General features: G+C 41.5%; 1 protein-coding gene across 7 annotated transcripts in view; it reads right to left on the reverse strand.

Moving 5' to 3' along the window:
* Positions 1-764: 764 nt before the first annotated feature.
* The window catches only part of LOC143906306 (uncharacterized), a 219933-nt gene continuing 205760 nt past the window's right edge, over positions 765-14937 (reverse strand). For all 7 annotated transcript variants that reach the window (XM_077422312.1, XM_077422308.1, XM_077422310.1 and 4 more), the window contains 6 exons: positions 13635-13753; positions 10303-10481; positions 9192-9350; positions 7651-7930; positions 4408-4549; positions 765-3306 (listed from right to left, as the gene is read on the reverse strand). In XM_077422312.1, the coding sequence (XP_077278438.1) occupies positions 3102-3306; positions 4408-4549; positions 7651-7930; positions 9192-9350; positions 10303-10481; positions 13635-13753 (1084 nt within the window). In that variant the 3' untranslated portion in view covers positions 765-3101. The remainder of the gene's footprint in view (positions 3307-4407; positions 4550-7650; positions 7931-9191; positions 9351-10302; positions 10482-13634; positions 13754-14937) is intronic.

Raw genomic sequence — 14937 nt, forward strand, 5'->3', positions numbered from 1 at the left:
TATTTTTTACTGGACCAGGTATTCAAAATTATAATTATTACTTCAAATTATAATTACCTCTTTCGCTAATGAGGCACTGAAAGTAACTAAAAATAACTGAAAATATATAAATGTTTCGTGTTTCGCTATTCAATATGTGTGCCATCTGCTTTTTCATTTTCTGTAATTTTGAAAATAGATGATATAAACGCCTAAAAAAAATTTCTTACAATAACGAATGCTGATCTGTAGCTAAACAAAAGGACAATTAGTGTTTTATTTTGCTTTATTTAGACTTTATATGAAACAATTGACTATTTATTGTGACTTATATATATATATTATATATATATATATATGTATACGCGGCTAGTACATGTACACATGTAACACGTATTTTTTTTCGTAGGTCGCACATCTGTGTAAAAGGTATGCTTTTCAGACGAAAAGCCAGCTATTGTATAAATCCATAGTGATAATGTTGAACACAATTTCTACAAATGTGAGAATATTGCATGAACACAAAGAAGTGTGGCGCTTGTCGCATTTCCGCTTCTTGGAGATTAATTTTTCGACATTTCTCTCACATCTACGTTGTTGTTTTTTAGATATAAATTACTATATATTGCTGTGCCTCGATTTCGATTTCATTGCGTCAGTCGATTCTGCGATAAGTAGGTACGGACTTTCATATCTGTTTTGACGAGGTTTCTTCACGACGTAGATTGCTTATCTTATAAATTATAACATAACGTATCGCAATGTAAATGCCTTTTTCTAAACAATTAAATTTGTTTTGTATAAAAGTAATTCACTCTGTTACAGCGATAAACTTTGAAATTCTGACACAAAACGGTTGATATAAAGCATAATGTATCGGTAATCAGTTTGCTCTAATTTATCCCGAGATTTATTTCTTTAAAGATAAAAGAATACATTCAAACAATTAACACATTCGTGAGCTATCTTAAAAGCAATTTAAAATGTAATGTTAGAAAGACCATAAAACTTCGATATAACTATATGTATCTATTTTTTAAATGCGATCATGTCCATAAAAATTAGAGTTCATCAAGAACGATACGTACCAGGAATGTAATAGAAATTTCTTCGCGTTGCATTTGAGATACAGATTCTTTCAGGGAAAGTGCAGTGAGAATGACTAGTATATATAATACTTAGGCCAACATGTTACATTACGTTACGCATTATATTTAATTAGAGGTAAAAAAACAACGATCTCTCTCGTGGATTTATTATAAAATCAATGAAAAATCGTAGAAATATCCTCGCACTGTTGTACGACCGAAGTACGCGATCTGCGATCTGGTTCTACTGGCTGGCATTTTGGTGAATTGCGTACATTAAATATTTACGACTTAGAATTTTATTTTTGTTTCTATTTTTACTCCAGTAATAATCAATTATGAGTTTGCCAGCGAATCGGTGCGCCTCATCCCTGATGGGACACTTGGAGAACGGATGTTTGGCGTAAGTCCTCAATTGTGGATTCCTCGAGAGAATTAAAGAGAGAAAGGGAAGAAAGATGGATCAATAGTTTCATCAAGATGAGGGCATCCCGCTTGGCTGACAAAACATATAACAATAAATCGCGAAGTGCCCTCGGGCACGCGAAGCTCGTTCGTTAAAATACACTCTCTCTCTTCCTTCGTTTCGCAGCCGCGTAAGATTATTTATCTTATCGTTACTTTACAGTAATCCGCAGACTTAGGGTAGACAATTAATCGTGTTCTGTACAAATTCTATCAACGCCGCTAGCTATGTACACATGCCTCGCTACTGTTGGTTGTAATCTCTTACACGTGTAATTTGGCATTCGCGTGAGAGAAGTGACTCGTGAGATTCTCGCTACTTCAAATCCGTGCATCGCGTTCTCGCATGTTAATTTGCTTTATATATGTATACTATATACACGTGCCATCGCGCTGGCATTAACATGGCTTTAAATAAAAGTTCGAAAATCTAAGGAAATCGCGAAAATATAATATGAAATGATACACGATATTTTCAGAAATGATCAGGATTACGATTTTAATAGGATCAACTTTAATAAAAATCCAGCAGCTAATTTATAAAAAACAATTAAAAAAATAAGACGTTTAAAATCTGACAATAAAACATTAAAGAATGTTTTATAAATAAACAATGTAGATTAAAGAAGTAAATATTAGAAAATACATTAAATGTATAGATATGTTAAAGAATATTTTATTGTAATCTAATTAATAAATAATAAATAATTAAATGTGAGGAGCAGAGCAATGAAAGATCTTGAAACAACTTTCATTATTTATTTGCATAAAGAATATAAAAAGTTTCAAATTAATTGGATGACGAGTGGATGATCTAAAGACTTCACAAATCCATTTTTTTAGAATCGAGTGACAGTCGGTTGTGCGAGCTAATCGCTTATTAGACGTGCTGATCGTCACTCTCTTTAATCCCGACGTACATGTATGTGTGTATAATATGTATATGCATACGATTCGATCGAAGAACGTTAAACTCTGGCTCGTTAACTCTCCGTTCACACCACCCAAGACTTGGATCGTACATCGTTATTGAAAAATATAACAGCTAGAGATCAGTTACAATTTCTTCGGTATTTATCCCCTGCGTCGTGCAACGCGTTCTTCCGATGCGAGAAGGCATTACATTTGCTAACGAGTTATCAAAAGAGCATTACATTTGGCAAGTAAATTTTAAAACATCCAGTAATGTTTTAAAATTCACTTGCCAAATGTGTAATGCCCTTTTTTTTTAAATATAATTTTTCTAGCTCTACCGGGAATTGAGCCCGGGACCTTTGGCTCAATAGACCAATGCGCTGTCTAATAAGCCACGCTCGTCCTAAAATATTTTCTCTCGTGATAATTATATACGCAGCCGGGGATTAACGAGCCAGCCCGCGAAATCTCGACCGTCGATCGGGGGAGTGTGCCGGAATGTGCCATTTTCTTAAAACATCTTACATCGAGCGATGTAAAACGAGGACCGGCGCGAGTCCTCACTATTTATATATACATGTGAGACAGTAACGTGAGCTTCGTGGTTTTTTCGATCAACAGGAACGTGCGTGCATTAACGCGAGCTTAACAGTCTCAACAGTCGAACGGGCGTGCGAGTAAGATCACGAACGCGAAGACGAGGACGAGGCCTGTCCACCGCGGCTCGATCTTACTCGAGGAGCCCACTGTGCGCCAGTTCGGGGCTGGCGATGGTCCGCTTTTGCGAGTGTTGGCGATCACCGTCTGACTACGCCATCTCATCGTGTACTGCGGGGCGGTTCTTCCAAGAGCCTGCAGCCTGAAAAAAGAAAACGGATCATTTTTATTCATGCTTCACTATTTTATTTTCTTTTGTTTTAAACGAATATTACTTAAAGATGCTTACATTTTTCGATGTAAAAATATTTATATTCGCAAAGGACTCCGCACCACGACTCTTACGAGAAACACATTTCCGGATAATTTGCTTGAATTTGTGATACGTTGTAGTTCTTGTGTCCTTGATGGATAGTCTCAATTTTCATTAACTTTTTATATTTTCTGAATTATAGACATTTGACAATCTCCTTCACAAGAATTGTTCGTACGTTTGTCTACACGAGTTTGCACTTGTGTGAAAACGGTTTTTTCATAAGAATCGTGAGAGGTCTTTTAATCTGAGATATCAGAAATCGAAAATGATGACTGGCAATTATAAGAATGATGATGATGATGATAATAACTTTATTTGATATGCGAGTTAATTTACTTGAATTTAACTCCTGAATTATTACACATGGAAGTGAAAGAGAATTGCACTCCAAGAGGTGAGGCATTATCAATAACTGCTTACAAATCTAGTCTATTAATGCAATTAAATGACATTAATAACAATAATAACTCATATATGAGCATATGTAATTTAACATTAAGAGTATACAGATATAAATAATTATAATACTTAAAGAAAGTATTAACAAATATTATAAAATAACTTATGAGAATATACAATGCAGTAGTCAATGAGAAAGTACCGCCTGAAGAAGCTCCGTTGTTAAGCATATTTTTCTTCATATCCCATAGATCCCCGCGGTTGTAACATGGAATTGCCGTCGTAAGGCGGGATGAACGATGGCCGATTGTTAATCAGCGCGGATAATTTCTTCGCGCGAGACGACAGTAACGGATCGCGCGGACATCAATCCTCCGCGATTTTATGCCGGTACACACGGAGCGTGCCGGCTCAATCGCGCCACGCCAATAAAATGCCCGTTATATTTCAGCCGACCGTTTCATAATCTCCGCCGTCGAAACTGTCGCGGAACTGTCGTTAAACGTAGCTAATAGACAAGATCGCGCGGCGGAACTTTCGCCGGGTTAATCGGCCGGGACGCGACCCGCCGGGGTATAAGAAACTCACCTAACCACCGCGGTATTCATCTTCCACGGCAGGGTGAAATTCTTGTGAGTGTCCCTCGAGCAGAACGTGTGCAGTCTGGGCCCGGCGGGGTCGCCGTTCTTCCTGTACTCGTGTATCGTCAAGTTCCACGCCGTGCAGGGCCCTGTTAAGTAGAACAAGCGTATTAGCATAGAGCGGACAGTACTCGCGAACATCGGTATGTCGCGATGATGTAAATAATCTCTTGTAACGTAAATGTATGTTTGTGAAGGTGTTGCGTGTAATATATCTAAATAAATCATGAATAATACGGGTATCACGAGTCCCTATGCGATGCACAAGTAGAAAAAGCATTACGAGATGCGCCGTCATCAATCTCAGACTTTTTATTGAAGAAGAATCTCTCTTCTAAATTAACTTGCACTCTCGTGCATTAAATACTTTTCTTGAATTTATTTTGGTTCAGAGTTGGTTCAAAGTAATTCAATAATTAATCTTGTTTTATATTATATATTTAAATATATATATACATATATATAATAATTAATAATTTCCGACGCGAGGCAGACACATTTCCCTTCTTTATCTTTCACTCTGCATGAGCAATAATACGCGTATGAGAGCGGCTAGTAGCCCTGTTTATTGCCAGGATTCTTGTTGGCTAAGCGGTATAAACATTGGCGAACATCTCATACCCAGAAAATGCATCATTCAAAGATGAAATTTTGTAAGAACTACAACTGGAAGAAAAAAAAAGAAAGAGAGCGGAGCGCACTACGGTGGTAACTACGGTGATACCGCACCTTGAAAGGTATATTAAAGCCATTTCCGGTGGCGGGGCGTTTGCCGGGCTTTGGTTACGATTCCGCCTCTACTTATAATGTTCTGCAAGGTGGCGAGGAGGAAGAAAATGAAAAAGCTACGGGAGCGAAGGCAAGAAACGAGGAGATGAAAGGAACGAGGACAGCGACGTTTCTATGGCGAAGTTGCCAAGAGTGTCGTCGGCGGAGTAATTCGATTCGCGGCGGTTCATAAAGCCGGACGGATTTCATAGAAATGCGCGAAGCCTCATTAATTCATTTAATAATTCAGCCGTTACTTGCCACGCTTCTCTATAGCGAATAAATACACGCGTCGTAATTGCATCCAGGATTGACATAAGTAGACAGGGCACGTCCCTCGGTGGAATGGACATTTTTCGTTTCGTATCGAATCTCATCCCGCGTAATCTGTCCGCATAAATCAAAGCTTCTTGTACCGAATTCAATATTCCATCTTTCATATATATTCGTGGACCAATAAAACTCTATTTTCTTGAAACATTGCAGAGAATATTCTCCGCATTCGATAGATGATATTTCCCCCCATACGAACGTACATCAGAGGTCACAATTCATTGTGCTATCACATATGTACATACATCCCCGTTACATCGATCGATCGCCGTTACAAGAGTTTCAAGAGAAAACAGGACTGAAATCGGACGGGAATACCACTGAAACAAATAAATTGCTTCAAATTCTAATCAAATAATACCGCGCGACAAAAAAATCGATAGCGCTGAGCGATCAATTTCGGAGGAGATGATTGCGCACGGCCGCAGAAATAAACGTGAAATTCACCCGTGAATGCAGCTATCTTTATACATCAGAAGGAATATTCCTCGCGCTGCATTTCACCCGGGAGGAACAATCGTAATATTCTCAGGCTCGAACAAGCGATAGGTAGTCGCCTTTGTCGCGTTCCTAAGATGACAATTTACGTGCCGCGCAGAAATAGGAAAGGCGAGAGGGCGACGAAGGCGGAAAAGAGCGAAAAAGAGAGTGAACAATGCAAGAAAAGTGATGAAGCAAGAGACAGAGAGAGAGAGAGAGAAAGAGAGGACGTAGCATGGTTTCTACACGGTGAAGCTTTAGCTTCCGTTGTCGTGGTAAATCCGATGGTCTCTTTAATCTCGCGACCCACTGCCATTCGTTTCACGCCCGCGCTCCTCTGTCCCTTCGGTCGACCGGGCCGCGACGTCCTCTCATCCCTCTCACCCTCCGACTTATTCTTCCACAACTTTCACCCTTTCGTTCGCCGCGGCGGCGGCGACGGCGGCAACGGAACCAATGGCACGGATAGAAATTCTGGCGGTCTCCGAAGAAAAGCAATCGAGAGAAGATTTCGCCGTGTCGTCGCCAGAGACGGGGCGCGCGTCGCGCGGAGGATGATCTATCTGTGTTTTCTCTCGAGCCCCGCGACCGGGGGCAGAGGGATCGAAATAGAATTTTGCGGATAGAACTCTGCGAGTGGAATCCTATTGCGAGACGCAGACTACAATTTGCGCTTACCGAAATAAGAGCTTGAAGGCAATAGCGGGGAACGTCGTTAAGGATAAAAACAACTTGAAAAGAATGTTGTCATAGATATAATAATTTCGTGCATGATACAATATTGAAGCGACGCAATATCTTGGCTTGAAAGTTGATTTCTTTTAATATTTTTGAATTCGCTGAAGAGTTTCCTTCGATAAAGCGAGCATTATAACACCGACCGATGGACTTTTGCAAAATAATAAAACCATTCGATTCGAGAAATTGATTAAAATAGTTACAGTTTTCGTGTGAATGTGTTTATTTGTAAAGATACATGCATACAGGCTAAGTCGCGTCGTTAAGTCGAAACAATTTCAGGAAATATCAACAGGTTCGTTACGGCAAAGAAATTAATTGCTCTATAGAGAGCGAGAATAACGCGGGATTCTTAATGCTCAGATCCGCGAAAGATACGCCGCTTCGGAATAACGCAGTTGCTTTTTTGTTTTCTTTTAATGCCGCTCGAAGATAAATCGCTCGAAGAACGCTCTCTGGAGAAACGTAGATAGGTGCTCCTAGATAAATCATTTTCGTGCTATTAAACTGCTCGCAGCTTTTCTTGCAAGGTATAAAACTGCGGGCTAACGAATTCCAGGGATAACTATGTTTCTTTTATTCGAGGTAAAAAACGGCTCGCAGAAATAATTATTATCAAATTAAATCACGACGCCGCGATGCTATGAATATATTTTTTTATTTACGCGAAACTGTGCAAAAAAATAATAATTCTGTAATGTAAGTAGTGCATAACTATATACATTGTTATCATTAAATTAAAGCTTCAAATTGGAGTCAAGTGTTCACGCGAGTCATATTTTACATATATTTAAGATATATATTGCGTGAAAGTAAAAGTACGAAAGCTCTGTTGAAGATATAAGTAGATGCAATTCTAAATTCTACTCACGACTCTGAGTGGACTTGACTTCGATGATGAGTTGCCGGTCGATCGGCGAGTCCAGAATCCAGGTACACTTCTGCTGGTAATACTGATTAAGCTTGAGCCCGGCGCTCGCCAGATCACCGCCATTGACCTCGCCTTCCGGCTCCGCCGTTGTGTGATCGCCGCAGTAAGTGTCATTGATAAACTTGTAGGCCGCGTGAAAATCGAGGCCCGCCTTCGATGTAGACCTCGACCACTCGATGTAGACCGGGGTCCAGCTACGGATGCCTACCGGAAGCCAGTCCTGCGCGATAATAGATCCCTTTAGACGGATAAAATGAGGTACGAAGGATACGACGTGGAAAATGGTGAGCAATTTAGGGAAAATAAAAAGCGCGCGGACTACATTGAGAAATTGAAAGTAACACGAGCATCGTCGATGAAAGAATGACCGAGACGAAATGCGAATGGTACGTAATAACGTGATAAATTTAATTAAGATATATTTGTCGTAGTTTTGGCGGAAGAAATATCGATGACTTATCGACAACCAGGCGGTATGCTTAATTATCAATCGTGGATTTCGAATTTAATCCTACGCAGTTAAATTACACGGATTTAACTTGTTGTTTGCACGATAGCCTCAATTGTGTCGGAATAACGAGCATTTGAATATGAGATGATGATGATTCCACGAATCGAAATAATCGTATTATCGTTTATAGACTCACCATAACGATTACACTCGGTCAGGTGTAATCTGATAATACGTCTATTAATAATCATCGTGTGGATAGAGTCAAAGTCAGATCAGTTGGGCAGTATTACATGCGCGAGATTGTGGCGAACGCATTTTGCGCCGAATAAATTATTTAGCATCGACGGCTTCTCGCCGAACATTTCTTTCAGCTAAATATAAAGCTCTGAGATCGAAAGGATGCGTTTTCGAACGCGTGCCACTTTTTCATTTTATTTTTACGGTGGTACATTTGTCGTAATATAATCGCATATTAAATTTACGAAAAATAACGCAGATTATTACACGGTAAATTTAAAATTTTTAGCCACATTACACAACATTGTGGTAAATAAAAACGTTAATGAAACTGGTATACATTTCATGCGAACGTTAATAACATTGTACACGTTACGTGGAATTAAATTTCCGCAGCAAACACTCCTCCCGCACCGAGCTTCACTTCACGTTAATTTATAATAGTAAAAAAATATATTTCAGATTTTTGACGAAATCGAGCGCGCAATAAATTTTCTCTCTGAAAAGAAAAAAAAGAACCATCTCATCGAATAAAATGACATGATAAATATAGAGAGCCATTTGCGGAAAATTGCATATCGCGAATGATATATTTTAACGACATCGCCGACGTTTTCGCGTGACAATGCGGAGGATATAAAAGTTGCGGTATAATAACGATATAGCTTTTATCTCGCCGGCATTCAAGGAGCGGAAGTGCGCGTGGGATAAGAGCGGCCGCGCTCTCCGTCGAGACGCTCATTCGAGGCGGGCGCCACGGAATAAAGTTTTTCCGCCAGCTCGCGCTTACCTGGTAATTCCCGCAGAGACAGGTGACAATGTGTCCGGTCTCGGAGACGAGCAGGAGGTGGTCCATGCTCTCCAGGGACTTGCTGACGCAGTGGCAGCCACTGTCGCCGCACTTGGTCTCGCACGGGTTGTTCGGCGTCTGCTTCGTGCTACCCTTCACCTGCAAACGGAGGCATCATCATTCGGAAAAGTGCGAGTGAAAATCTGTACGGGCGGAAGAAAGGAAGCTAAAAGAATAGCAAAGACGGTCAATTAATTATGTCAAACGATGTGCCATACGTGCAATTAAAATTTGTTCGCTCTTTCTTCTGTGACGGACAATAAGGGACAACGTCACAATTGCCCAGAACCGACTTGATTCTCCTTGAAATATGACGTTAAACGCAAAAATCTAAGAAGCATGTATTTTTTTAGGTGTGCCCGTTTTGAGATTTAAAGAGTGAAACAATCTCTCAAAGTTAATACTTATATTTGATTTCTAAGCAATTACCGTCGAAACGACAAGATATATAAAACGTGTGTTAGACAATATTTTTTACGACTTTTATAACTGCATATTTATGTAGATCTGCCGAAAATCCAAATTTCCATATACATAATATCCTGAAGAGATGATTTATCTAAGCGCGACGTAACGGATTAAAGTTGCACGATTTTCCTCGGTTGCGCAACGGATTCGCAACACGGATGCGACGTTCGTATCGTTCACCGCGGGATTACAGTTGGTATGTTTTCCACTATGGAATTCAATTGTTGCACTTTATCGTTCTCGCAGGAGTTGCTGAAACCCATAGCTGCTGAACCGTGGTCTCGCCTTCGGAACCGCGTCTGATCCAGCGGGATATTATTTCTATGCGGATTAAAGGCTCGAGTATACAGATAGATAGTTTTATAGTTTTTGGATTCTAAAATCCCTCCGCACATCCGACGATGCTGTTTGCGCGAGGGAGTTCTTTTCTCTTTTCCTCGAATAACATATGTAACCTGCGAGAATCCCTGTTCGCGCGAGACAGTGTGCGTCTAAAAACTGAGAATGAATTCGCGAGAATTTAATTCCCGACCGTCAATTGAACGAACGACAGAGAGATTAGACATTTCGTCGAGGAACTCACAGTAATGACCACCGATTGGTTTGGCGCCGGTATAAAGTGCTGCCTGCACTTCACCAGGCCTTCCATGGCGAACAACCGATGCGGTTCTGGATGCACCACCGAGCCCTCCACCGGCGACGTCAACCCGTAATATTCGACGTCGCACACGCTGGCCGGCTGCTGAGTCCCACCCTCACGTTCTGGAGCATCAAATGAAAATGCGTTGCTTGTGAAGGTGTCGAGAGAAATTACCTCGCAAATTATGCCTTGCAAAAATAAAGATGTAATCTGTGCGCGTAAAATAGTGCCCCGAGATCCTATGTTATTCATGTAATTTCTTGCGCGACAAATTAATTATAAATTTAATAAATCAACGAAGTTAGCGTAAACAAACGAAAGAGAGACACGACATCAATAATTAAAGAAAGGCTCTAATCTGTATGCAAAGATGAGATCTAGAAATTTCTCTTTAATAATTTCTTGTGCGACAAAAGTTGATTATAAAATTAATAAGTCAACGAGATTAATATAATAAATAGAAAGAAGCTGAAGATATATGACGTAAATATAAAAATTACCATCCACTCGGGATGTCAATCAAGAAAATTACCAAGACGATCTCGAATATAAAATATTTTCATTTTATCGCTCATATCCGTTGAATTCTCGCGGGAACTCTTGCAACTTTGCTCTCCTCGCGCCTCTTAGCTTAATTTTTTCCCCCGTAAGTTTCTCGCAGTCAGAGGGATATATATTTCAGCGAGTTATAAGTGGGTAAACGTCTTACGAGCACTTTCATTTCGAGTTGAAGTTCACTCCGCAGACAGGATTCCCTCATTTCGTTTCTTACACGACAATTTCGCATGATTATTCTGGGCAATTCGGGGTCTGCTCGGTTGAATTCGACCCCTTTCCCGTAAGGAGATCGGTCTCCCTGGGTCGCATAAAGTTTTATGTTCCACCGTACGGGATCGTACTCGGCGCGAGATAAGGTAGGCACCGGAATTCCGATGTAGAACCGGAATTCGAAAACGTTCGGTCTCGATATTCTGCCTCTCTGGTGAAGAGGAAGGGAAAAAAGTGAAACACAGCGACGCGACGGGAATGGGATCTCTGTGTGGGACGTTACGAATACGTGGGGAACAAAAAATCTGACGAACAAAGTCGTGGCCGATTCGAACGCGGCTGGCACGCGCGTGCTTCGTTTAAACACGAAACGTTGTTATTTAAGATTTCAAACACGCCGGTCTTTGACGACCGTTCTCATCGATCGTCGCGATTCGAATAGAGAGATAGAGATATATACTGTGAGAGACACGAGAATGCACGCGGCGTGTAACACGTGTAACACGTGTAAACGTAATAATGTTCGACCGGCGACACGATCACCTCTCGTCAATCACCGATCCAATCGACGGCGATAGTTCGTCGTCAGGCATGACTTTTGATTCTTGTCATTTACGCCCTTTTTTTTTTTATAATGGTCCATGATTGGATTTATATGCCGCTCGCTCGCGTACGATTGTTGTAACGGGGATGGCTACTGGTTACGAGCGCGAGGCTGGTAGCCATTTCATACAAAGTAAAAAAAAAAAAAAAATATCTTCGGAACGAGAATTTGATGTCGACATGATGTGTCGTAAAATTCGGTCGACGTTTAAAATCTCATCGATATCAAGATTCAATTACTGCTGTCCGCGTTTCGTTTTGTTCGTTAAAAATTTTATCTCGAGCACTATTAGCTTGTGTTCGAAAACGCTTGAACGATTTTAATTTTCGATTTTAGTGAAACCGGACGCTTAAATTCACGGGAGAGGAAAACGATAGATCCGATAAATGGAGAATAAATTCTCAAGCATTAGGTGAAAAGAGATTTTTATTTTAAAGTAAAATGTTGAGATATATTGACTTCAACGTTGAAATGAGTTAATATCTTAACATTTTACTTTAAAATAAAAATCAGATCTAATTTCACGCTGAAATTAGTTAATATCCGTTCAAAATATATTACTCGTATTATTCATTATATATTATTGCTCATTATATATATATATGTGCAAAATGTCATACGGATTAAGTTCTATACTGAAAATCGCAGGGTGCTTACACGCGGTTATCCCCGCTTTGAATTTATAGATTTAGCGTTTTCAAGCCTGTGATATACGCGGTAGTCTGGCTTTACTTTGCAAAATAGCCGTAACAATCACGGGCGAATAATTATCCGACCGCGAATAATTACAAGTTTCCCGATACGCGAAAGAGCGTAATACACCCGGGCTCTCATTTTAATCTCCGGGATTGCTCGGCCAAGGAAAAGGTCGGTAGCTACTTAATCGGGGTGAAATCTAATCTTTGAAACGGAATTAAGCGCGACCGCTGTTTTTGCGAGGACCGGACGCGCGTCGATATTCGTGAATGTGTCCTCCGGCAGCCAACCAGAATTCCTCGGTCGACTGCCAAGCGAATTTCAGGATTACCGTCCGGACGTGCCTACGTTCATCCGATTAGGGGTCGAGGGGGGGAACGAGGCTTTGACATCGATATGCCGAGGCGTATTTACGGTAATTAGTTACTCGTAATTAGCGGTTTTGGCGCGCCAGTCGGCTATTCAAGAAGCAACGGGCAAAAACTCTATTCGGAACGATAAAAGACTGTGGGACGCAAATTGCGCCGATCACGAAAATGACACTATCATCGCGATAATCGAATGCCAGTCGCTTTTCGCGCTTTATAACGAAAGACGGGCAAGCATATAATTAATAATTATATACGTAAGAGGATCACGCTACGTGTTATTGGACGAAGAAAAATATACTACATATTATATCGAAAGAAAAAAGTAATTCTCAATTAATAATTCTTAATTATTTACTCTACGTGTAATTTTCGTACTATTCAAGAAACTCGCGGGAAAAAGGGCGCGAGAGATATCAAATTAATAGGATAAACTAGATCCTTTTTAAACTTCCGCTCGAAGACGTAAAACGAGGAAGCTTCTCGGAAGCGCGTAAAGAAGCGCGATTGCGCTCGTAATTCGTAATGAACAAGAGAAGGGAAAAAAAAGAAAGAAGAAACGGGTAAGAAAAGAGTAACCTGAATCTCAAAGGCGATAGAGCGCTGGAGCCGCTCACGAAGCGTGTTTCTCGCGATCTCACGACGCTTACGCGCGCTGACTTGATTGCGCGGCGACGGCGACGGCGCGCATCATAATCCAATTTCCGACGTGCGATCTTTTGTTTCGAGTTTGTGCCGAGAGCTCGCCCGCTCGGCGAGCGCGAGCGCGGCACTCGCGGCAGATCGCGGCACGTTCGTTCCCGTCCGGCGACGACGGCGGGTTTCCTTTTACGACTTACCGTCGTGGAAATAGTACGAGACCTCCATATACTCCTCGTCGGTGGGGCTGTTGGAGGCGCGTCTTAAAACCACCGTCATGTCCCGGCCGCTCGACGAGTATCGCTTCGGCTCGGTGTACCTGGAAAAGAGGAAATGGGAAGAGGGAACGTCATTTGCGCTCTCGGCAACGGAGAGTGAATCTGTGGCGGAGGGATGGTTTTCCCACGCTCCTTTCGCCCCTTTCACGAGAGCGCGCCCCGCAGTTTTCCGGGGTCGAAAACCGGACATAAATCGAACGGGACTGTTTTTTTTTTTAATTTTTACACTGCCGGTCGACACGTTTAAACGCCAGCGCTTAGACACATTATACATTTTGCGCCAAAATGTAGATTAAATATCTACGGAAACTTGAAGAGACTTCAGTTTACAAAGATCGTTTTACGACCTCGTTAAAAGATTCTACAAATAATTGAGCATGAAATAGGATAGATATTGCAATGATTCCAGATTCTGAACTTACCTCGGGATAAAATTTATCTCATTGTGAACGATCCTCGTTAAAACAGCTGAATGGCTTTGCATCACGACCGCGCAATCAATACGGAGGAACGATGGTGACGGGGTCATGAATAATGATCGATCCGATTTCCGCTTACATACGTTATAGAGCGCGCGCGCGCATATACGTACACCGGGATCTGGGATGCGGGATTCGTGACACTTTTCATCGGGGACATTCCGGGCATGCGGAAACTTCGACGCGTATTATTAATTCACGACCATTATGGCGAAGGGGGCACGAGGGAGAGCGTGTCGCGCATGGGCGCGAAAGGGTGCTCTCTCCGTGAAAGTTACATAAACGTCGGGACAAAGCAGGATGTAAATCTTGCACGTAAGACTCTATTTTCCCTGGGCAAAGTTGTAAATGGACGTCTTGGGAGCCGCCCTCGATAGTCGGCGCGCGCGAGAATTGCCTATGAGTTAGTTTTGCAAGATAAATCGGGCACTTTTTCCGCTGCCGCCCCCCTCCCCCGCCCCTCGTCGATGCCCCGTCGTCCTGCGGTGCCGCGAGAGGAGGATCGCCCTTTGTCGGTCGAATGAGCGCCAGAATTACGTCGTCGATTTTCTAACATCACAGCAACTTTCCCGCACGGCGAACGATATCACGTCAGCCGTTCGAAGTCGATGACGTTCTTAACAAGTTTATCGAGATCATCTACGAGAAGTGGATCGTATCTTTTTGTTTAAGACATTTATCGAGAAAGAAAAAAAATTTAGCGCGTTTCGTCTGGCGTTCTTGAGTCGAGTTAAATTAAAATAGAC

Source organism: Temnothorax americanus, unplaced genomic scaffold (assembly GCF_048541705.1).
Source record: "Temnothorax americanus isolate GAGA-0224 unplaced genomic scaffold, ASM4854170v1 Scaffold7, whole genome shotgun sequence".
NCBI lineage: Eukaryota > Metazoa > Arthropoda > Insecta > Hymenoptera > Formicidae > Temnothorax > Temnothorax americanus.